Source organism: Coffea arabica, chromosome 1e (genome assembly GCF_036785885.1).
Source record: "Coffea arabica cultivar ET-39 chromosome 1e, Coffea Arabica ET-39 HiFi, whole genome shotgun sequence".
Classification (NCBI taxonomy): domain Eukaryota; kingdom Viridiplantae; phylum Streptophyta; class Magnoliopsida; order Gentianales; family Rubiaceae; genus Coffea; species Coffea arabica.
In genome coordinates, this window is record NC_092311.1 from 40,551,230 (window position 1) to 40,576,158 (window position 24,929).

Genomic DNA, 24,929 nt, shown 5'->3' on the forward strand with positions numbered 1-24,929 from the left:
AACCCCGTATGGCGAAAGGACGAAACCATGTTCCCGCCCAAAAAATTAGTCCAATCTTTGCAGACCATATGCACTGTGCAGCCGCAGATATCAGTCATGACAAATCAGCAAAATTCACAGTTTTCTTTACATTTGATAAACTTAAGTGTTAGTAATTCACAATTCGCGGCTTGTGAAGATTAGCGAAAGAATTAAAGAGTTGGGTTCAGCAAATGGGTTGTTCATTTTATTTGTTTGCAACGGTAGAATAAGCGATGTTGTTCATTTTATTTTGTCATGGTCCCCTACGAGTTGATTGCGTAAATTGAAATTTACAAATTCGGCTGCTGAATCATCCAAAAAAAAGTTTCATTATGCTCCTTAATTATCTAACAATTATTCCATAATTTTTCCCCAAACGTATGCGTAGTTCGACACAGTAGTATTTTGACACATCCTAGGCCTGGGATTGTATTCAAAATGAAAATAATATCTTTACATCTTTGTATATTGTGGTACAGAATAATAAATAAAATATATATACATGTGTATATATGTATATATATACACAAAATTTGGAAAAAGTGATGCATGACATGCTAAAAAAAATGTATCTGCCATAATGATTTACATAACAGAAGGCTTGTTAAATACAGTGAATGAGAGGGTTAGGTTGGTTGGGAAGATTAGAAATAGTTTTTAAAAAATGTATCGATATCCGACAAATTATATTAAGAAATACCCATCTACCAGTACTTGCACTATTATAAAAAATTTATAACTAATTTGATCATTGCATTTCTTGACAAACAAGTGTAAGTGGTATGATGTGTAAAATAAAATTGTTGACTGTGAATATTTACGGTAGCAGTTCCGATAAATCTGAACACAAATTTAAAAAAAATGGTGTTGTTTACTGATATGTTCGGGTGAGTTTTCAAAAATGTGAAAACGCATCTTCATTTCCTTCTTCGTTTATCTGTCCCCTATCCATCAGACGCCTCCTAGTACATTCATATCTTATATCATGGTACAACTCTCTCTAAATATGCGAAGTTGGTATGAAGTTGACAAGTGGAAGGGTAAATAATAGGAGAGCATTGTCAAACTTATTAGTAACAGAAAAAACTTAGCTGTTAATATTTTATGAAGTTAACTTAATAATCTTAAGTAAAAGTGCAAGTTTAACTAGCAAATAAAAGGGAAATAATGTCATGCATTTAAAAGATCAACAAACATGGCAGTATTAAAAATCTAAACTTGCACTAGAGGTGATAGTACTACAATAGAGGACAAAAAAATCTAATAAATGAAAATCGAAGGTAAACGATGATCAGGAACAAAAATATGATGCTTATTAAATTAAAAATTAATCAGAATCTCTTAATTTATGGATAGGTAATTATATTTTAATTTATATAAAGTTTATTAATTGTGAAAAATGCTTAGAAAATGGATAAGGTGGATGACGTGTAAAATAATTGTTGGGGCTAGCAATTTAGAATGTGAAGATAATATTTTATATCTCTTCATTCAACATTTTGAATGACTAGCTTGTATCCATGATAAGTAGTTAATTTTCATGGTTTTAATTTTAGCAAATGATAGCTTGGAAATAAAAGAAGTGCAAAATTAGATTTCAGAATCTTTTACTGAAACTAGTTCTATATGACTTACTCTTATCCTTTTCTATTGCCCATAATGATAGATAATGTAATTAGAGTTTGAGCTGATTGTTAGGCATAGAAATGGACATATCATTACTATTTGGCTAAAGAAGTTAATAATAATTTGTTCATTTGACTAGCTAAAACAATTGCAGTTTTCAAAGGAATGCATTTGGTGGTGGAAGTTAGTATTCAGGCTTTTAGCTTAGAGTGTCACTCTACAAAATATTATTAGAAAATTCTATTTTGATTAAGAAGACATATTTGCAATCAAACAAATTGTTGGATTTTAATTTGCATATGTAGATTTACAAATATGGCAATTCATGTTTTTATTTAAACTTGCTATACATATTCTATAACAAGTTCAGCCAGAAATGTTTTCATCTATTTGTAATGCTATTAGACATGATTTAAATGGATAGCTTAACTCGCTATTTCTCTCAAAAAAGAAAGAAAAATATGCAAGTCTGTATTTTTTTTGATTGATGTTGAAGATAGTGACAGGTTTTTTGTGGCTTTCTATATTTTTTCTAATTATTAAAATTTTAGAAACATTATCACTACTCTTTATTTAATTACAACTAAAACTATGCTGCTATTAAACCGATAATGCACTCATAATGGATTTGCTTTCTTTTCTTTTTTGGTATCATTACGTGCACATAATAGTGGTTAAAAATTCTTTTTCCAAATCACAATAAATTGGGGTTAACTTTATATATGAAATTTCTTTTCACAGCAAATTGAAAAAGTGTTATATTAATATTTCTATGGAAGAAAAACTGGTAGGTTTTGTATTTAACAAAAATTAAATATTTGAGAGTAAATACAAATCTGTATTTGAGAATAAATATTTGTAATAAAGTAAATGTTTGAAAGTAAAATACCCGTAAAGATTTGGTACTTTAAATAAATAATACATATTTGCCTATAAACTAAGCTTTTTAAAGTTTATTAATTGTTAATTATTTTGTAATACTTTGTCATTCTTTGGACATGTAGCACAAAGGACAAATCAGGTACAAAATCCTAATTTCACTCTCTAAAATAATGTTTTAATCATTTGGACTGAATTTGTAAAGGATTAGTAACAAATGGAATGAGATCAGTGTAATTGGTCAAACCACAGGAGAGGTTAGTGTAAATGTCAGAAACCTCAAGGGAGGTTTCTGAAATTATTCCTTTGAAACAGAGCCACAAACACACATTTTTTGTGGGAGGCAAACCTCCCACCCCACCAAAGCCTTAAGGGCTCTGTGCTGGCCACCAGCCCAAGAGCTGGTGGTTTTGGCCTCTAGTATGAATATATGTGAAATGTTATTTTTATTTGAAATATTAACCCGTGTCAACATAGTAGTGTCATTGGAGTTGTGGCAACCCGTATTCGTTTATCGTCCGGACCATCCATTATAGTTGCTTTTCAATTTTAGCTGTTAATGTCCCGAAATTGAAATTTTTGTTTTTAAATTCAAATTTTTGCATCTTTTCTAATCCAATTTCCCCCCTTGCTATAATGAAACGTTCGGAGACATTTAATTGCTTACGACACGCAGGTTGGCCACAATACTGTTTCCGTAGTCGTCCAAGTAAAACTGAAAAGGGTATGTATGTAAAGGCCAATGAAAACATGCTATTTTACACGCGCCGACCGTCACTGTAACACATATTTCCCAATTTGCAACCCTACTTAGAAGGTACAAGGGCATTGCACGCCCAACCTGGCCACAGCCGTCCAAAATGTCTAACTATTCAAATTTCTGACCGAAGAAAGACGCCTACGCACATACAAGGCCGCAACACTTAACGGCAAAGCTGTTCATAATCGCGGGTGGGGCGACAGGGATTTTGTAATAGGCTGCGCCGTCACAATATTCGTCCAAAATCCAACTACAACAGCCGTGCGATGGGCAGGCTCCATCGCTACCGGCCACCGCGTGATGAAGAACACTCGCAAGAACTGCTGGTTGATCGGAAAAGCCACATATCACACATTTTCCTTGCACAGGGGGTAAATGTTGCAGAATCAATGTCGACAATTACTTGTGCTTATTTTGTCCTAAGTCCTCATTTGGTTTATACATATATAAAAATGGCTGAATTGGTTCTACATTAATGCACAGGAAGTCTATTCAATTTATCCTAGAGGGTCGTTAGTCGAAATTATGGAGTGGTGGAAGAGGCTGCCTCGTAAAGTGGCCGCGAAAGTTGTTAGTGCTGGGTTTGGGGATTTTCTGAGCCACTTGCCCGTGGCCGATAGAGATAGGAAGTTGTCTGTCGCACTTGCGGAGCGATGGTGGGACTCAACAAACTCCTTCCACTTGCCTTTCGGAGAGATGACACTGACACCCTTGGACTTCACCTGTATAACCGGTGTTGCAGTGGGCGGCTTGCCCATTCCGTGGGATTACAATGTTAGGGAAAATGCCAATTACATCAAGGAGCAATTGGGTTGGGTGCCAGCTTTTGCTTCTGCCGGTGCCATCAGAGTTACCGATATATTGTCATTCTACAAAGACAAGGCGATTGACGAGAACGACGACGTCCAACTGGCACATCTGACTAGAGTTTTCTTTCTATACATGCTTGGCCGCACTTTACTTAGCAACACGGCCGAAACAATTCACCTGTGCTGTCTGCCTGCGCTGGAGGACGTAGATCGTATAGGGGATTATAATTGGGGAGGGGCGGGGATGGCAACCTTGTACAGATTTATGTCCGCCGTCTCCCGACGCCTGACGAAAAGCCTAGGCGGCTACAGCTTCGTTTGGGAGGTAAGTCCAGAATTGCCTTCACTTTGTGTCAATTCGACATTTTCATGTTCCGTTTCATAAACTTTTCTGGCAGTTAGTGTTCATCTCGAACGGTGGACATAATTTGTACGATCACGTGTAGGTGTGGGCTTACGAAATTCTTCATTTAAGTCCGTATAAACTGAAACAGGACGAGAGGGACGTATTGCCCAGAATGTGGCGATGGCGCTCGTGTAATAGAGCCAACCGACTATCACCGTCTACGGTCGAACATTTTCGCCGCGCAATTGACACCATTAACCCGGAAAACGTTAGTTCCCCTACTTAGAACATCCAATAGTTTCTACCGCCTAAGTGTTAACAGTTGTTATGAATTTGTTCCGCCTGTTGAACAAACCAATGTTACATCGCTTGTTAATTGTGTGTCATAGGTGAACTGGCTGCCCTTCCCTGCAATGGCATTGCCGAGTCGGTATCTCAAATCCAAGGAACTAACTGCAACGAGATTGCTTTTGGATGGCCCCATGGGAAGATTTTACTACCTGGGCGAGAGGGTTATTAGGCAGGTGTATGTGCAAAGCAACCTCCCCATCGGCCATCAGATATGTACAGCACTGATACAATTTCGGGAAACAGGCTACATGATGTGCTTCGTGGACTGCCCATTGCAAGCCTATACCCAGATCCCCCTCCATATGCTACGTATGACGAGTTTGTGCGCAGCAGGCTAATGAAACCAATGACTTCCTCCACGTTGGCACCCAGTGGGAAGGAGTGCGTAATTCATATATGTGACCAGTTGCCACTAAGTGAGGCCACAACACCGTCACTGAAACATCCAATTAATTACCCTCCCTGGTCTGTGTTGTGCATACAAACTGATGGATCACTGGAGCAAGAGGGCATTCACAGAGTTGGTGGCGATGTAATAGGGTTGCCTCTTCCATGTGCTGTTGGTGATGTGGTATGGCATTCTTCGCCCTGTACTTCACCCGCCATTTAATTTGCGCAATTTGTGTAAAATTAATACAGCCATCTGTGTTGTTTCCGCTTAGGTGCCTAGACACTGGTACGAGGACCTGCTTGTTCAGTGCATGTCTTGGCCTGAGAAAGAAAGTCTTAGAAAAAAGTGCAGAAATATTTCGTTTGGCATCCAATGTGTCGGACAACTCACAAGTGGTGGACCAAAGGCTACATCAAATACAGGTAATTTTGGAAAGTGCATTGAAGCTCCAAAAGGGGACAGGGAAACGCTGCCTTCGCGGTGAACTTGGTGGCCGGAAATCCTGTGTTTGTAAGCGTCCGAACACAAGTGCCGGGACGCAGACATTTACGGATGAGCTTGGTAGAGCCAAAGCTCACGAATGTCAGGGAATTCATAATGCCAAAGACTGAGCACCCATGGCCCCAAACCGCAAACAAGGTTGTGTAGCCGGAGGAATGAGTATGCAAACTTGTTGGTAGTGCCCACCAACAAAGCTAAGCTGTGAGCAATCGCCACGTGTGTTGCGTAATTCTGATACAATTTTAAACTTGAACACGGAAAATGTTAACAGTTGACAGATAATTCCCACAACTAATTTATAGTCCTGTTCTTATTTTTCGTCTGTCCCAGATTGTTCTTCACCTACAATTGAAGTTTGCAGTGAAATTAAATATTTACAACAAAACAATTTAAATGGAAGTTGTTGTTATTATAAATCTATCACATTTAATGCATTACATTTTTCGAACTTATTTATATCATGACAGAAAAGCCTTTTGTATGAATGCAACTCCAACACAAGAATATGAGTTCAAGTTTGTGCAAACTAGTTACGTGAAATATTGTACTCCATTGGAAATGTACAAATGGTGTAAAAAAAATTAATCGTTTTCAGCTCTGTTTCGTTACTTTGTGCACAAGACACATTTCCCTTTTTCTTTCACTTCAACAACTTCCTCTGCAAATTTCCGAGACTAAGCTCCTACTGCACATTTTTCCGAGAGTAAACCCCCTCAAAGAAATTATAAATATCTATCTATAATTACATAATATATATAAATACTAATTAACTAATATTTTACACAGTTATAACGTATATAAGATATTAAATTAAATCATTTTGCAACCTTATATGCATAATAATAAACATATTTATTATTATATAAATTATTAATCTTACATACACATATATATTGTAAGGGCTAATTTCAGAAACATCCCCTGAATTAGCTTGTGGAAAAATGGGAAAACGGATGATTTATGGAGAAAAGGCATAAAGAGCTGGTGTTTTAGTGCAGACCTGGAGTACTTTTTTTACCCGATACATAAGTAGGGTTTGAATTCACTGCGCTAGTTAACCAATTTTTCATATATAAACAAATTTACTAAAATTAAAATAGCGTATTTCAAAGTTGCGCTTCTATTTCGAAGTCAACTACTCTTAAACAGCTACTACTTAATTCATATAATGGAACAAACCCGTAAAGAACTGGTATATTATAGCAAACAATTTTTTTTGTTTACTTTAAAATATTTCATTTATATTAAATAATTCAAAAAATGCTAGTTTTCCTTTCGTAAAGATGTTTCTGTAACGGCTTTTGAATTTTATTTGCAAATTTTTATGAAAATTAAATGATTTATAATAAAAGGTTCATACAAAACGTGGTACTTCATTCATGTAATACAGAAAAGCCATAAAGAGTTGGTACTTTATGGGATATTTCCTTTTTAAACTATTTTTTACATATATTACGTAGATAACCTACCATTTTTTTTTTCATAAGAAATTACTGTACCATTTTTTGAATGGCATTTCAAAAACATTTCTAACTGAAACAGCACCCACAATAATGGCACAAAAAAGGTGCCTTACTCCCTAATCCAGCTTTACTTCATGTATTACTCTCACAGTTTGTGTTATTGTTGTTAGGCTTCATTAATCACTGTAGATTCCTTTTTCTCCGACTAAACGGTAATAATAAACCCCAACATCAGTAATAAATCCCAACTTCATACCATATATTTGTAATTTTGGCCTTCATGATGTCAGCTAAGGGACCCAATAACTCAAAGGCAAGGGAGGTCAGTCAAATTTTGACAACTTCAGGGGGTGCCAGTGAAAGTGTCAGAAATCTCAGGGGAGGTTTCTTAAATTATCCCTAATAAATATATTACAAACCACATTGTAATTGATAGTTATTGGCTAATTAAATATATTAGTACAAATGTATTAGTAAAGTTACTCGAACTAATTAATAATTTCTATTAGTAAATATGTATAATTAGTAGTATAATTCATAATATTAATTATATTACATAAATTAATGTACATATATAATACATATAACTAATAATACCATTGTTATTGGTGCACTGAAGAGACGCATAAGCATTGTGAGCAATGAAAATAGATGGGGAGAAACAGAAGTTACTGTTCCTACACATGAATGGAACGATGGGCAAAAGAAAAGGCGTTGGGCCTTACGGTCATTGGTTAGGATAGCAAGGCGAGGAACAAACAGCCCAATCGTAAAAGCAGTTTATAGCAGCAGCGTACGGCACCAGTTTACAAAAGCTGGGCAACTGAAGCTGATTCCCAAGTAGCCACTTCGGAAAACGTCTATCCCACGAAGAGATTTTGCGCAACATACGCTTCCACTTAATTTCGTATTTACAAAAAAAGGAACAAGTTTGGCTCGTCTAATAAACAATTTGTCAACTACTTACTCTCCTATTAACCAAGTGCAGTAGCGGTATTTGCTACAGCAGTGCTTACGACGCAACCTTGACAGTCATGCATCTGGTGATCCTTCTGTGCATGACCCCTTCGGTGGAACTACAATGACTTACCCATCTACACCTAGCAACCTTGAATACTCTTCACCCCACCGATACATAACAAAACACAATCCCTAAAGCCGGTGTTGCTCTGTAACCTGTCTGTCGTCACGGCTGCTACTTCCATGCACAACCATACCATCTCTTTCAACCTCTGCATTTCACACCTAGAAGAATATATAATAGGATTTACACACGCAACAGCAGTGAAATAAGAACAACAAAGCCATTTACCAACAGGTACTGCATCAGTACAATGACTGTTTACTACCTTTCAGTGGCTGTGGTGATAACAGCTTACAATGGCCCATGACACATTCAAACTTACATTATTTACACTTCAATGGTAACGGAATCAAATTTTTTTAAACACTATACCCAGCTTTCCCCGCATTCACGAATACCTTGTAGCCTTCTCATGCTCAAGACAAATTAATGCGAAGGAAAGATACAAACCCTTCCCCTTCTACAATTTCGTACTTGTTTCATGGAAAGACTACTCTTGCACCTCTACTCACCAAAACCTGCCTTATTTATTGCGTAACTGCAAACCGAAGCATCACAACAGTAGTGCCTCATCTTTCTCCTGGACTTCTTTGTTGGCCACCTGTGTCCCTTCCACCGCTACCGAATGGTTGTGGTACAAATGCTTGTCCTCTCCATTCGCCTGAGTCGCTCCAGCCCGTACCAATTTCAAATGATTTTTCCAGCGAGTCATCCAAACAGTTTTCCATATAATCATCATGAACTGCTGTGTTGTACGAATTCTTTTTGTATGGGCATGTTCGTTGGTTGTGGCCTGCCTGCAATCTTCAACCCATATATCACATGTCAAATCATTTGTGACTGCAAGTAATCACGTTAACTGAGCACAATGCTAACATTACACCACTTCAACTTTCTTGCATTGCCAATAACTTTGTATACTTTGTATGCACTTTTAATTATGTGTTTATTTACTACTGTTGTTAATAAGAACGAAAAATACCCACTTCTTCATTATTACCTTCACTGTCCACTTCATGTATTTTATCAATTAACTACTGTATAACTACGTATGCAATTCCGATAGTACCTGCAATGACCACACTTTCTTTTCTTCTTTGCTTCTGCATGCTTGTGATCACCTTTAGACCGGGACACCCTGGGATCTAACAGCCCGAATGTTCTTCTACTTCTATCGTTCCTCACTCTTGAATCCATTGCAAATCCATCTCCCCCATATCCCCTATCAATCCACTTCTCCTTTAGGTCCACAGAATGCTTGTCAAACATCTGTTGCAGGTCATTAAACGCATCATCCATGTAGGAGGCATAGTAACACATAGTATTACAGCTGGACTTTAAAGTGCCATATCTGGCCATTTGTGTCAGCTGTTCGTCTGCAACAAATGCTTTCATTCCATTATTAGTACAGTGAACTCCCTTTGTCCACCGCTTCGAAATGCATGCTTCTGGGATCCTGTTCATTCCTTCTACCACCATCACGCGAAACATGTGAGCACAAGGAATCCCCTTTGACTCGAATTTCATGCAAGAGCAGATTAGCTTCTCCATTGACCTATCATAATCCACCCTCCAACTTATTTCGTGTCCACCATATTTCGAGTAATAATATGTACGACTCCCTCCATCCTCGCTCCAGCCCTCAGAAATTAGAAGTTCTTGCCTGTTCAAATGCTTCCTCACCATGAAGAACACATTCCTTGTAAACACCTCCGCTGCGCTCCCCTCTAATTCGGGCAGGATTGTGGTTAAGACTGGTTTTGTGTTTTCGCTTGTGTGAACTGCTTTGCTCTCAGTATGTCGAAGCCATGCTATTGCCAAATCAAAACTTCTAACGAATTCATATAGTCGCATTTTTTCATTCAAGTACTCATTCAAAAAAGCATTCATTTTCTCACACCTTTGAGTACTTCTCATACCTGCAAAAAAATGACCGCGTAAATAGGCCTCTGCCCATAACCTTCTCCTACGGTACAACTTCTTCACCCACTCATTCTCTACCACCCCACATTCATTAACCAACCTAGCCCACCGATCCTCAAACTCAAGAGTGCTACACTTTCTCGCCATCAGGTTATAGAACCTGTTATTAAACTCCTCGCAGCGAATATTACTCCGTGCATTTCTATGCAAGTGCCACGAACATAGCCTGTGACAAGCATCCGGGAGAAGATTCTTTATGGCTCTTCGTATTGCACTGTCCCCATCTGTCATCACTGCTACTGGCTTTCTACCTTTCATAGCCTCTACAAATGTACTTAGCACCCATTCATATGTTTCAATCCTCTCATCTGATAGCAGTGCACAGCCAAAAATAGTACTGTTCAAATGGTTGTTTACCCCTGCAAGTACAACTAGTGGCTTGCGGTATTTATTTGTTTTGTATGTTGTATCAAACACCAATACATCTCCAAATACACTGAAGTCCGCACGAGATTTAGAATCTGCCCAAAACAACCATGCCAATCTTCCTTCGTTATCTACATGATATTTATAAAAGAACATGTCATCGGCATCCTTCTTCGCTGCCAAGAACCCAAGTGCCCCTTCTGCATCGCCATTAAAAATATCTTTTCTACGTTCCTCGTCCATTCGGTTATACAAATCCTTAATGCAAAATCCCACGTTACTATACCCTCCGGCTTTGATAACAAAATGTTTCATTATCTGGCATATTCTGGCCCCAACCAACTTTAGACTTTTTGCCTGCGCATATTCTGCATCACTCACTTTTCTATGCGACCTAATGTGTTGCACACTTGCCTCTGATGCCAGCGGGTGATTGTGCTCCATAATGAAACGTGTCACCACATACTTTACCGATTCTATGTTATATTTCACGCGAAAGCAAGCCCCACACCCGGTTCTTGTGATTGGTTTTGCTTCTCTTTTCCGGTCTTCATAATTAAACCACTTTTCATTCCTATAACCTTCACAGCAACATACCCATTTTCTAAATCTTGAAATGCCATCTGCATCTCGTTTGGCATTACTTTTACGAATCCCAAATCCGCTTAGTTTCGCATACAAATTATAGAATTCCCCAGCTTCTTCTTCCGTGTCAAATGTTAATTTCATTACGTCATCCATGCCTATTGCACCCACCAATTCATCTGCCTCCTCATCTTCGTGTCCTCCTATTGAACCACCGCTTTCTTCAATGAATGTGTCTCGGTCACACTCAGGTTCTTGGTTAAGGTCAAATGACCTTAACCTGCCGCAAACATCCAACCCCATTTTTCCGTTCTCTGTTTCCTGCACCATGTCATGAGTTTTAAGCGCCCCATCCTGCCCCATAGTTACAACCCCTGTGTGGTTGTTCAATGTTTTTTCTAACCATGGTCGCTTAACATTTTTTTTTCAGCCTCCCCATATGCTTTCGTTTGTAACATAAATACTGCTCGTCTACTAATGGAACAAAACATATATACACGATCATTTCAGTTAACAAACCATACTTTACCTCACAACTTTCACAAAATGCAGACGATAAACATTACTCTAACATTTATATACACAGTTTTTATAAGTGTGGCTGATGCAATTATATCAACCTTTAGCATAAAATACCACTATCGACATGCATTTTCATTAACACCCACAAACTCAACCTCTACTGTGTGTTTCTTTAATTCTTTTCACATAAGCATTCGCAATGCAGTATGGGGGCCATTATCGATATCCACACGGCCATCCAAATCACTCTGTTTTAAGACTTTAGTCCTGTTACAACGTCTTCTTCACGTCTTCACTCATTTCTGCTTAATTTCCTTTACACAATTTAATACAAATTAGAGCACCAACATTTCTTACGTACGTACACAAAGCTCGGTGCACAAACAAACTACGATAATTTCCCGGTTTCGTTTCATCTTTGTTCGAAGACGCAGGGTCTTACACCCCGTATTTCGTATTCCTTATTCCTCTATCATTGCCTCTTACAAGAACTGTAGAAATCACCCTACTAGACGTACTTTACTCGTTATTCTACTCCATTTTTCAAAGTTATGAACAAAAGTACTCACCTTTGATTTCTCTGCTTCTGTTCCACGCCGCTGCAGTCTGTCACCACAGCTTCGGAAGGGCCTTCCTCAGATATATCTACCGTCACCGCCTGCGCCTGAATTTACGCCAGCAGACACCACCTCTTTACCAAATTTTTGCCTTCCATTCCGACCTCGCCACCTGTCTTCAAACACACGCATCACCGCGGGCCCCAACATGGCTTTGTGTTTATTTTTATGCTTTCCGATAAATAATTTTTTATTCAAGGAAATTGGGTTCTCCTGACTGTCTAATGGACGAAAGCCGTAAAGAGCTGGTCGTTTATAAGACAACCGTTTTAACTAAATTTTATCCCATACCCGAACATTTGTATTTAAGGCACGTTGGGTACTCTGTCACTGTAATGGTTGAAAGGCACAAAGAGCTGGTCTTTTACTCACCAACGGGTTTAATTTCATTTTATCCGATAAATCAGTCTGTCTTTATGGCACCTTGGGTATTATGTTGCTGTAATGGAAAAAAGCCAAGGGGAGCTGAAACTTTTAAACTGAGACACCCGTTTGAATATAATAATGGTCCTCAAAATAGATTTAATCTTTAGTTGTAGTGCAGGAAAGCCATAAAGAGTTGGCTCTTTATTCAAAAATGCATTTAAATATGATATTGTGCAATCGCTAACATTTGTATTCAACGAAAATGGGTTATTGCGTTGTTATTATGGACGAAAGAGTTGAAAATTGGGGTTGTTTTAATAAAGTTACGGGTTTATTTTTACTCCTTAGCCCATTATATTCATGTTAATTCCGTTTCACCCCAATGCATTTCCAGCTTGTGCAGTACGCTACATTTCCAATGTCCAAACCGCGGTTATAGGTCATCACTTCCTTTTCTGGAATTATTCCCTTTCGTCGTCCGTACTTGTCAGGTTGCAACGTGGAGGCTTCTTTGCCATATTATTTGCTTTCCACACCTGTCTTCCAACTTCGTGAATACACTACAGAAATTACCGTTGAAAGGATGAAATTTGACTACGAAAGTAAACTCAACTAGATGTTGAAAACTTCCAAGATCAGAAAAACAACGCTTGCTGAAAGATGAGAAGATATAGCATCCGGAAACTGTTAGACGGGAGGAACTCGGTCTTATAATTGTTTGAGGCATTTTTTTTTTTTGGTATTAAAAGGGACTATATATTGAAAAAAAACTTAAGTTATATGGAGGAAAGGCGTTTGAGGACAAAAAGAAATGCCTCTTGAACTAAAATTATGTATGATTTCTCTTCTCTACACATCTAATTTCAACTCTTTTTTTTCCCTCTCTTCTGGAAGTTCCATCTTGACTTGAGTTCTTGATTAATTTTTGGTTACTTTTTCCGTAGTTATTGTTCTTGAATATATTCTTCTTGTTAGCCGCAATTGGTGGTAATATGAAAACCAAGTGATAGTGCATTCTCTTTCGATATTTGTTCATGAAAAAACAAGAAAGTTTGTCGCCTAATAATGGTAACAAGGAAAAGAAAGATTATATGAATATATGGCCATTTACAATCCATATTAAAGTCGTACCTTCGTCTAGTAGTTTTGGGGTCTAGGGTTGAAGAGATCCGAAAAATTATTGATAGGGGGAAACACCACGAGAGAATCTATCAAAGAGTCCAATAGTTTTGGGGTCCAGGATTGAAGAGGTCTGAAGAATTATTCATAGGGGAAAGAGCCCAATATGTAAGTTAGAAACCCAACTCTAACCCAAAACCTTAAACCATTAGGTCTCGGACCCTTACTTATATATTAATCGTTCTTTCTCTATTTTTACTCAATGCAATCCCACCTTATCACCTAAGATCAACTCTTCTTCCAAATATGGACCCACTCTTCTTCAACATCCAAACTGGATTTTTGGACCTCCCTTGGCTCCATCTCAAACCAATATGTAAGTTAGGAACCCAATTTGATAGGGGAAAATATCACGAGAGAGTCTACCAAAGAGTCCAATACGTAAGTTAGGAACCCAAGTCTGACCCAAAAACTTAAACCATTAGGTCTCGGGCTCTTATTTACATATTAATCGCTCTTTCTCTATCTTTCGGACCAATGTGGGACTAACCCTTTACTCATGAATCTAACAAATTATGAGTCAATTGACTTGGGAGGTTTCGTTTAATAAACCAGTAGAATTCCACGAACGATACTTTAAAAGCTTATAAATTCACCTAGTAATGAAATCAAATACATACCACCAACCTGTGAATCAATTTTGCATTGGAAGTTTTAGAAGTGAGAAGAAAATGAAGCTATTTTATTTCTTCATTTTATTATCCATGATGAATTTACGTGATGCCTCAAGCAAGAAGACTCAGGTCAGGAAAACGTTGAGCAGTTCAAAGAAGATCCCTGTCAAGTCCATCAAGGTTATTCCTTCTTCGCTCACTTTAATATTCATGGTGCCTGTGTTCATGTTCTTGTGTACATCTACGTACTTGTTTTTCTATGTCTTGTTCTAATTTCTTACATAACAAATTGAAATATTTAAGTGCGCTGTCCACATTTTTAGGACTCACGTACATGACTAACTGATGCATGATTGTTTTAAATGGCAGAGCCCTGATGGTGATATTATTGATTGTATCAACATTTATCATCAACCAGCGTTTGATCATCCTTTGCTAAAAAATCATACCATTTTGGTGAGCCTTTCTATCCCACCCAAAAGCAAGACAAGGGAAAAATCTCTACAAGTAAAAATTTTATGTATTTTTTGCACGTTGCAGATGAGGCCTAGTTTGCAGCCTCGGAAAGGACCAATTGGTGGAGGTGAACTATTCCAATCCAATGCTCATGGCCAAGAGGATAAAAAACCAATTGCTCAGTTATGGCAGTTGGGTGGGAGATGCCCTGAAGGAATTATTCCTGTTAGAAGAAACCAGAAAGCAAGATATGCAAAGAAGAAGCACAGAAACTTTCCCCAGCTCGCTGACTTTTCCAATCACGAGGTACCATAAACAATTGGAAATTTGTTGTGTACCATAAACAATACGACTCTTGTAGAATTTTTTTTTAATGTGTTGATATGCACCGTTGTCGGAAGGATGACCTATTCCGTGTCACGTAGTCGTACACCATGCCATCAAAGGGTAGAACCACCGTCGTGCGTTTCACGACTCACTAGTTAGCCATGAGAACGATCATCGTACATTTCTTAACGTTGTCAGCGGAGTATCATGCACTGGCGGTTAGAACCAACGGAGAATCGTTGGTAGGCCGTTTTTTAGCGAAGGCAAGAGAGCTACTACGTGCGACGGCTGTGACAGAGTCACTCGAAACATCTACTCATACTATATTTTTGCTAGAATTTTGTAGCAACACACGCCTGCATGTTTACATAGGTTTAATACTTGGTGTCTGCTAATTTTCCTTTGGAGTATTATATATCAAAATTCCTTTAACAGGAAGGAAATTTTTTAGTTTGTTTAAATCTCTCTCATTTTTAGCTTATTAATTTTATGGATTTCTCATTTCCTTTTTTCTTCAATTCTTTAGCATGCATATGCATATGTCCAAAGTAACAAGTATTTGGGAGCAAAGGCAACAATAAACCTTTGGCAACCCCAAGTTCAGGGCAGTGGTGAATTTAGCTTGGCTCAAATATGGGTTCTTGCAGGTGCTAATTCAGATCTGAACAGCGTTGAAGCTGGTTGGATGGTACTTCTTCCCTATAATAAATACATCTGGCCATGCATGTGTCTTGAACTTTATTGTCTACTTATTTCGTTTGTTAATATATACAATAGGTATTTCCAAGTCACTTTGGAGATAGCAACACAAGACTTTTCACTTACTGGACTGTAAGTCACAAAATATTATCAACCCTAATGCTAATATAATATGTTTGCCTGAATCTAAATTTTTATCATTATGTATGTATCAAAATTTGGTAATACTAACAGAGAGATGGTTATCAAACCACTGGCTGCTACAACTTGGACTGCCCTGGCTTTGTTCATACCAGTAATTCAATTGCATTAGATGTTGCCCTTTCACCAGTTTCTACCTATCATGGTGCTCAACATGAAATCATCCTACAAATCTTTAAGGTAATGACAGCCAGAATTGATTAAGATCCCAGCATATTATGTACAACATAGCCCTAATTTTTTTCTGGGATTTGAAAAACTCATAATATAGTGGTATAATTTTGTTTAGGACCCAAAGCAAAATGTGTGGTGGCTACAACACGGGAATGACGATGTAATTGGTTATTGGCCTGCTTCCTTATTTACAGACCTAGCAGACAGTGCTTCACTAATTGAATGGGGTGGAGAGATAATAAATAATGCTCAAGATGGGCAACACACCACAACTCAAATGGGCAGTGGCCATTTTGCTGAAGAACAAGCTGGAGGGGCAAGTTACTTCAAGAATCTTCAAGTAGTTGATCAATCCAACACCTTAGTCCCTCCTGGTGATATCACTACCGTAGCTGAGAAGCCGAATTGCTACAACATAGTATCTGGAAAGAGTGATGATGCCGGAGATTACTTTTACTTTGGTGGACCAGGAAGAAATCCTAATTGTCCATGACCAAAAGATGCAGAAATCTTGATATGCGAGAGGCAGAATCTTGTTATGCATTTGATCATCTGAATACAGAAATTGATTACATTTCTTTAGGCATTAAATCAAATTGTAGAAGGCAAACAATGCCAAAGCAATACACATATTCAGAAGCAAGAAAAATCAAACTGTACTACTCTATTATCATCATAATATTTACTGTATGCCTGAATAAATAACCTTCTTATTCTCAAGCTCCTCCTTCTCTTTCCATGTCATATACGCCTAAGACGTAAAATGAAACCAAATAGCATCCATGATGAAATGATAGAGACTGGGGAAATGAGAGTTACCAATGGAGAACTAGATTGTTTCCTTTATTAATTTTTGGTACTCAATGGCTCGGTATCCCTGATTATCCAATATGGTTCAAGGAATTTTATTCAAACTGAACCATCACATCCTGTCATCAAGTCTTAGTGAGGAGGTGTTGTCCTTCAAAAACTAATAACCCCATGCAGATGTTCTTTCTTCTGGACTCAAAAATCGAATGTGATAAAATAAATTTCTAAGTTGTTCAGTTTTTGTTGGATTAACCATTTTTTTTTTCTCCACTTCCCGTCATATGATAATTCGATTTTTCTACTTGCAAATAAACTTTTTATATTTGTCGAGAGATTGTTGGAGCAAATATGGCCAGTAACATGTACATGAAGGATCCATTGCTGTCAAATTGAAAATTTCTTCCTTAAAGAGAAAAATGATTCGTTATAACCAAAATCTTTTTTTTTTCCACATCTTTACAGGGGAATGAATAAACGAATTGTTTAAGTTCCATGTATAGTAACTCAAATTGGTTAAGTAACTTTAAGCTGCGCAGATGAAGATGAATAAACGAATGAACAAGGATGATATCTGGCAAAAAGTTCCATTGAAGTATTATTCATTGTCTCTAAAGGTGCAAAGAACATAGTTCAATGGCAACACGGTATACCTATGCAATTGAAATGCATACCTAATTAGAGATTAAAAATCTTCTTTTACATTACATCAAGTCAAAGATACGTAATTGAAATAGGAGGCAAAACTCGAGACATGAAAGTAGAATATAAAATGTCTCCCCCTAGTGAGGAAAATAATAAATACCAAATTATACATTCTTTGATGAAATTACTACAAATGAACAGCAGTCCAACGGATTAAGTTATCAATTCAAAATATATCCCATTGTCGTTTGCAGAAATAGGAAAAAACATTTGACAATAAATTTTTTTCGTTGTTCACTTTTGTAATAGTAAATTTACATCCCTTATAAAATTAGGTCAATAAAAGTTGGTTCCAACATAGATTTTTGACCATTTTTTTATTTTAAATGCATGATAGGGTATTATTTGTTAGCAATTTTATTACTAATTTTTCCTTTTATTCCTGCCAAATATTGTTTTAATTATTAATATTTACTTATATTTGGTATTTGTATTTAATTTCAGAGAATGGAGCAGAAAACTACAAAAAAAAAAAAAGAACTTATTCCATAAGTTGGAGACTTCAAAAAAATCTCCATCGACCTGGCCCACAAGGAGAGAACAAAACTAATTTCCTACCTTTGTGCTGATAAGGAGAACTCATACGAGAAGTCCTACTATCAATAGAACACAATAAGCAATTCGGCAGGCCCCACCTCTTTGTATCTTTTTTCTCTTAGTCGGCTGGCTTTTCTTCTAGAGTTGGACTCTCAATTTCTGCGGGGACCACGGGACTAGATAGCATTAGTCATCTTTGGCTTTAAAAAAGAAACGGACGTACAGAGAACTCTTATCAAGAGTTTTTAGCTTAGCTTTTAGCAGAGTTTTAGTTTGATTCTTTCTTGGTTCCTTTGATGGCCTGGACCTCAATTAAATTACGTGGAGATTTTCTCATGAGGCGTGGCTAAGTTCATCTAGTCGAAGGTCAATTTGAGAACTTGGTTCCGAACATCTGGGAGATCTAATTATTTTACTTATTTCTTTTATTTATTGGTATTTGTGCATTTTCTGATTTAATTGCTTATGCTTGTTATGTTATTTGAATGTCAAGGGCCCGATATTCGAATTAACTTAATGATCTAATGCCAAATTAATTGATTGAATCCGTAATTGTTCAATTGATTAATACCAGTGACGACTAGCGTGATTGGTTTCATGTTAGGGAAATGTATGATCTAACTTAAACAAACCCTCGTAGCGTGTTTGTTGGTTAGGGTTGGGCTTTTCTAATTATTAATGCAATCGAGTAATTAAATCCTATGGTCGTACCTAGGGTTATTTTTTGGTTAGGGAAATAGTTAACGGTCGTACCTTAACTATCAAGAAATTAAGGAAAGACTGGTTGTTCATCGCGTGTATGACAACTATAACCAATCTATTAATGAATAATTGAATTACCTTTGCATCGATGATCAGTTACATGAACCGTGTCTGAAAAGTTGTACCTTTGGCTAGAGTCATATTGGTTATTGAGTAGTAGGCTCGACGACCTGTTGCCAGGGACTGGTGCCTGACTAATTTGTTTCTTTTTGAGTACATCTTGATTTTTTTTCTTTCTCTTATTTTTTTTATATAGTTTATGGCTGCTAACATTCCGTATTTTGATGATAGACTGGACTTTATTCCTGAATGGGGTTATGAGACTCGTGTTTTTCCTAATGATCAATGGGCCGTTGCAAATTGTGGAACTTATTTTGCCTCAAGTTATTCAACCGACACATGCCCCACATTTCAAGATAATCTAAGTGCTCCAATTGATACTTTTGGAGATTTTCCACCTCGATTTCAAACGTGGTATGATCCTTACCCAAACAGGTATGATCAAGGATGGTGGGATAATTCCAATTTTAATTATGCGACCGGGCCAATGGATTTTCAACAGCAAGAGTCTCAACAACCATCATTCGTGTCAGGTATATCTCTTGAAGAAATGATTGAATTACTAGCTGCTAATACATATCGATTTCAACAGGAGACACAAGCGATGGCGGATCAAGTGCAACTATTGACATCCGAGATGACGGATCAAGTGCATCTATTGGCATCCAGGATAACGCAATTAGCTTCTTACGTGAGTGAAAAATTGCCCTCACAGACCAACATCGACCTTGAAGAAGATGAGAGTGCAATTATCCTAACAAGTGACATGGAGCTACAAGAGTCTCAAGAAAATGGATCTAAAAATACAATTGAAAAAGAAGTTGAAGTGCAAGAAGTGAGACCCCAGTATCAACTCGTTCAAATGAATGAATCTGGTGAACAATCTCCAAATGCGGTGACATCTCCTCCATTCCTTAATCAATATTCTCCTGACTCTTATTCTTCAATTCCTGTTAATGAAATTGACTTTATTATATCAGAAAATTTTGAATTTCATTACAGGAATAAATTAAGAGTGGCGATGGCAAGATATCTTGGACCAATAAATGCACGTGAGGGGGGAGTGAATGGAGAATGCAAATTATCGTTGACCTGTTTGGCGTCATTTACTCGTCCATGGAAGCCCGTAACTCGTGTGCCCAAGAATTACTCTATTTACGAGGGCTATCCGGACTATATAGAGGATGAAACATTAAGACGAGTCACAAGATTTTATCCTCCCTGAATAAATATGATAATGTCTAGCCAAAAATATTAAACAAATGCGCTCTTTTGGGAGGCAACCCAAATATTGGTTTTATTGTTTTTAGTTGTTCATTTCTTTCGTTTTGTCATTTTCCCGTTGGGTAGTATCAGTATTAATATTTTCCTCCACAGTGACCAGGAAGTGCAATCTTGGCGTGCCCACCCGGTGTTTGTGTCTCCTGAGATCAGTGGATGTTTACCAATCTTGGCGTGCCTACGCGGTGTTTGTGTCTCCTAAGGTCAATGGACGTTTTATAATTTTGGTGTGCCTACGCGGTGTTTGACAATCCAAAACATGAATTAAAAAAAAAAAATTTTCCTTTTAAACCTTCAGTTTTGTGTTTTCTTCAAAAATGCAAATTTTGAAAATTAAATTCAAAAAAAAGTAAATTAATTCAAAAAAATATATATAGAAAATTATTTCTTCTTCTTGACCTTCAGTTTAGTTTTTTCTCAGCAATTCATTTTTTTATTGAAATTTAAATTCGAAAAAGAAAAACAAAAAAAAAAGAAAAAAAATAGACCAAAAGCTATTATTTTTTTTCTCCTTTCTTTTTCTCTTTTCTTTCTTTTTTCTTTCCTTCTTTCTTTTCTTTCTTTCTTTCCCTTTTCTCCCTCTTCTTCCCCGCTTCCCCTTTTCTCCTTTTCCTTTCTTCTTCGGCCGACGCCTTCCTCCATCACCGCCGCCCGTCCTATCTCCCTCTTTCCTCGCCACCAGCTCTCCTTCGCACTCTGCCGCCTTGGACCCCTCCGTCGCGAGCTATCAGGCGCTGTCCACCGCTGCTGCTTAGCTCACCTCGCACCACCGCACGCCGCGAGCCACGGCGGCCTTTCCCTCACGCGCGACTTCAGCTTCAACTCCCCGAGCACCGCCAACTCGCGCCACCACTCCAAGCTCCAAGCTCCAAGCTCCCTCTCACCCACCGCACTTGCCCACCCTGGTGCCAGGTTTTTCATTTATTTGGTGGAACCCGTTATTTCGATTACTTGCTATTGATGAGGTTTGACTGATATTGGGGTGTTGTTCAGTGTTGTTTGGATTTCTTAGTGGGTTGGGTTAGCCTATTTGAATTGGTATTTGAGGGGACCTCTGACCGTATTCTCCTCATTCAAATTGCTTGAATCCATTACTTTGTTGAGGTCGTCTATGGTAGCACTTGAGCTCTATTTTGTTGCTTTCTGTCTTGAGACCATTGCTATGCCTTTGGTCGGGTTACTTCTGTTATTGCTCTTAGTTGCTTTTAATTGACTTGTTGGGGGCGTTTGCCACAATTTAGGGTGCGCGTTTTGCGGCCAACTACACCTTTGGAGGCATTTACTGAGAATTTGTGTGGAAAGGTTTGGTATTTGTCTGCATTTGCGGACATCATTGCTTATTGAATTGTTTTTGCTGGTTCTTACAATAGTGGGGCTTCCTGTGATTATTGATTATTTTGTTGCATTGTTGGGAGCCGTGTTCTGATAGTGTGGGCAGCTACTTTCTGTGGTTGTTTGTTGATTTGGGAAGCTACTGTGACACTTCCGTTGCCTATTGCTCATTTGTTGCATCTAATTGACTTGCTTGGATTAATTGACTTGCTTGGAGTAATCTGCCCATCAATTTTAATTACTCAAGTCTTTGGAGCAGTTGTTGCACATTCGGACTGCTTTGTTTCTACATCTGACTGAATTGGGACCACAAGTGCTTATCAATTGCATTTGCTATAAGTGTTGGGGTATTTGTATGTCCTCTGGGTGATTAAATTGTGCATTTTGTTCGTTGGGTTGGTTTTAAAATTGTTATTGCTTTGAATTTCCAGCTTCCATTATTTGTTGGCAATTGTAGTCTATTGTTGCTTAGAGTGATATCTAGAGTCCATGGTGAAACCACGAATGGCACCAACTCTAGATGCGAGTTGATCCACAATTTCCACCTGAACCGCCCCTATTTTGATGACTTCAGGGAAGTACCGTTGCCCCTCTCCTTCCTTCTGCTTTTACATTATCACATTGAGGGCAATGTGTGAATTAGGTGTGGGGGGGATCGTTGTGGTGCTAGTATTTTTGTTTTTAGTTTCTAGGGGCTTTTCCTTTATTTTTAGTTAGTTTTTGCCTATCTTTCATTTATTTTCTTTTCTTTTTCTTTCTAGTGATCAGTTTTTATATGAATACCAAGTTTTGATGCTGGATTGTTGTCTCTAATTCTGCCATTGCCAAGTTTTAGTAATAAAAGGGTATCAAGTTGATGTGGTTAAGTTCAGGAACATCTCTTTGGTGAATATCAATAATTGCTTAACTTTTCCAATTTTTGGTTAACTTTTCTAGGTATAGGGAATGATTATTGGCATTTTTCATGTGAATTGGTCCAGTTATTAATTTTAGTTCTCCATGTTTGGAAATTTGAGGCTGGCTGCTGTTATTTTTGTGTTATTTTTAGTTATTGTGCTATATGGTTGTAAATAAGAGTTAACTGTACTCCGCTAGTTATTACTACTGAGTAACCGGGGATCTTCACCTAAAGTGTCGATTCTCGCGTCAAAAGGTAATAATTGCTATGATTGTGTGGTCGCATAGCGATCGAAACTGAGTAACCGGGCTCCTTCATCTGGCAAATGTTGGAGTTCGCGTCAAAAGGCTCTAATGGCTAGAGATTAAGTCTTTTGCTATTCTGAAAAAAAAGAAAAAAAAAAGAGAAAAATAGAAAAACGTGATAAAAAAGGTGAAGGTTGTGTAAGTGTGTGTATAAAGTTAGCCGTCTGATCTATGGGTTTTATGTTGAGAATTTGGTTAATAGTTGGACCATTTGCTGATAAATGTTGATCGACCATTTTTTTTTTCTTAGAATAGTTAGCCATAAATTAGAAGAGTCTGCGGTTTGGAAACTAACCGAGGAGATGTCTCTTGGATTTTGACAATTGATGCTTGATATGTGTTTTCATGGTATCTTGGCAATATGGTAGTTGGAGCAATAGCTATTGTCGAATTTTTGGTGTTCAATTGTTGTTCCTATGCTTGAGGGCAATTCAGGTGTGGTGGGAATTGATAGGGTATTATTTGTTAGCAATTTTATTACTAATTTTCCCTTTTATTCCTGTCAAATATTGTTTTAATTGTTAATATTTACTTATATTTAGTATTTGGATTTAATTTCAGGGAATGGAGCAGAAAACTACAAAAAGAAGAGACTTATTCCATAAGTTGGAGACTTCAAAAAAATCTCCATCGACCTGGCCCACAAGGAGAGAACAAAACTAATTTCCTACCTTTGTGCTGATGAGGAGAACTCATACGAGAAGTCCTACTATCAATAGAACACAATAAGCAATTCGGCAGGCCCCACCTCTTTGTATCTTTTTTCTCTTAGTCGGCTAGCTTTTCTTCTAGAGTTGGACTCTCAATTTCTGCGGGGACCACGGGACTAGATAGCATTAGTCATCTTTGGCTTTAAAAAAGAAACAGACGTCCAGAGAACTCTTATCAAGAGTTTTTAACTTAGCTTTTAGCAGAGTTTTAGTTTGATTCTTTCTTGGTTCCTGGTAGAACGGTTATTTGGCGTATTTTGCACTACTATCTTGTCCTAATTTTGGCTATTCACGGTACTAAGAATTGGAATTTCACTCATATTCGATATTTGTGTGAATTGTAGGTGGTAGGCATGAAAAATGATCTCGCGGGGTGAATTTCCAGAAGACTTGCCGTTCCAGGGCGTGGCCACGCCTTGGAAGGTGGACGAAACCGAAAGACGGACCGTGGTCCACGTGAACCCGGAGCGTGGGATCAAAACTCTGGAGACAACACTAGGCTTTGCACCAGACGTTTCTTTTTTTGACTCTTCTTGGACGGCGGCTATAAAAAGAAAAGGACAAAGCAAGATTGGGGGAATCTATTTTTTTAGGCTTAGTTTTCTTTTCCTACGTCTGTCAGCGGTCGGACGCTTTTTTCTCTTCTTACGATTTCCGTCGTTTCTTTTTGGTTTTCTCTTCGGCAGCAAATTAGATAGCTAGATTGACATTGAATCAAAAACAGGAGCTTTAGTTTTCTCTTTCCCAGGCGCTAGACGTCGCTTTCCTCTTCTGACTTTCAACTTTTCCGCTGGACAATTCATTCGTAGCTTTGGCTTTGTAATTGGGACCCCGAAGCAGGGACGAAGGCAGGGCCTTTTTCGGTTGTTATTGCAGTTAATTTCCCTTTCCCAATTCCTTGGCAAATAATTGAATGAATTCAATTAAATCACGCGGGATTGAAACGATGAGGAGCGGCTAATTTCCCCCTCTACCCAAAGGTTGACGCAAGGGCGCGGTCCATAATATCTGTGAGATCTAATCAAGCTTTCATTATTTCCTCCAATTTTGTTGCTATTCGTGCGTTTCCTGAATTAATTGTTCATGGGTATTTGATTAATTGAATATCAACGGCCGGGTATTTGATTTAATTTAATAGCCTACTGCCACGTTAATTAAATAGAATCCGTAATTGTTCATTTAGTTGACACCCCGTGGCAACCACCATAATTG

At 37.8% G+C, this 24,929-nt stretch overlaps 3 protein-coding genes and 1 long non-coding RNA gene across 4 annotated transcripts; 3 read left to right on the plus strand and 1 right to left on the minus strand.

Annotated features, from left to right (window-relative positions):
* Nucleotides 1–5,775: 5,775 nt before the first annotated feature.
* On the minus strand, nucleotides 5,776–11,528 carry LOC140017070 (protein FAR1-RELATED SEQUENCE 5-like). The gene is made up of 3 exons (XM_072071425.1): nucleotides 9,301–11,528; nucleotides 8,256–8,392; nucleotides 5,776–5,915 (listed from the first exon to the last, which is right to left on the minus strand). The coding sequence occupies exons 1-3, from the start codon at nucleotides 11,526–11,528 to the stop codon at nucleotides 5,776–5,778; spliced, it is 2,505 nt and encodes an 834-aa protein (XP_071927526.1).
* Nucleotides 11,529–14,555: 3,027 nt separating this feature from the next.
* LOC113704509 (protein neprosin-like) lies at nucleotides 14,556–16,318 on the plus strand. Its single transcript, XM_072055955.1, has 4 exons — nucleotides 14,556–14,643; nucleotides 14,833–15,225; nucleotides 15,773–15,934; nucleotides 16,024–16,318. The coding sequence occupies exons 1-4, from the start codon at nucleotides 14,557–14,559 to the stop codon at nucleotides 16,114–16,116; spliced, it is 735 nt and encodes a 244-aa protein (XP_071912056.1). The 5' UTR covers nucleotide 14,556; the 3' UTR covers nucleotides 16,117–16,318.
* Nucleotides 16,118–16,819, plus strand: LOC113694750 (protein neprosin-like). Its single transcript, XM_027213617.2, has 3 exons — nucleotides 16,118–16,123; nucleotides 16,180–16,326; nucleotides 16,436–16,819. Exons 1-3 carry the CDS (start codon nucleotides 16,118–16,120, stop codon nucleotides 16,811–16,813), a joined length of 531 nt encoding a protein of 176 aa, XP_027069418.1. The 3' UTR covers nucleotides 16,814–16,819.
* Nucleotides 16,820–20,945: 4,126 nt separating this feature from the next.
* On the plus strand, nucleotides 20,946–24,611 carry LOC140009705 (uncharacterized). Its single transcript, XR_011817228.1, has 2 exons — nucleotides 20,946–21,384; nucleotides 23,569–24,611. It is a non-coding gene; the product is annotated as an uncharacterized lncRNA (long non-coding RNA).
* The last annotated feature ends 318 nt before the right edge of the window (nucleotides 24,612–24,929 follow it).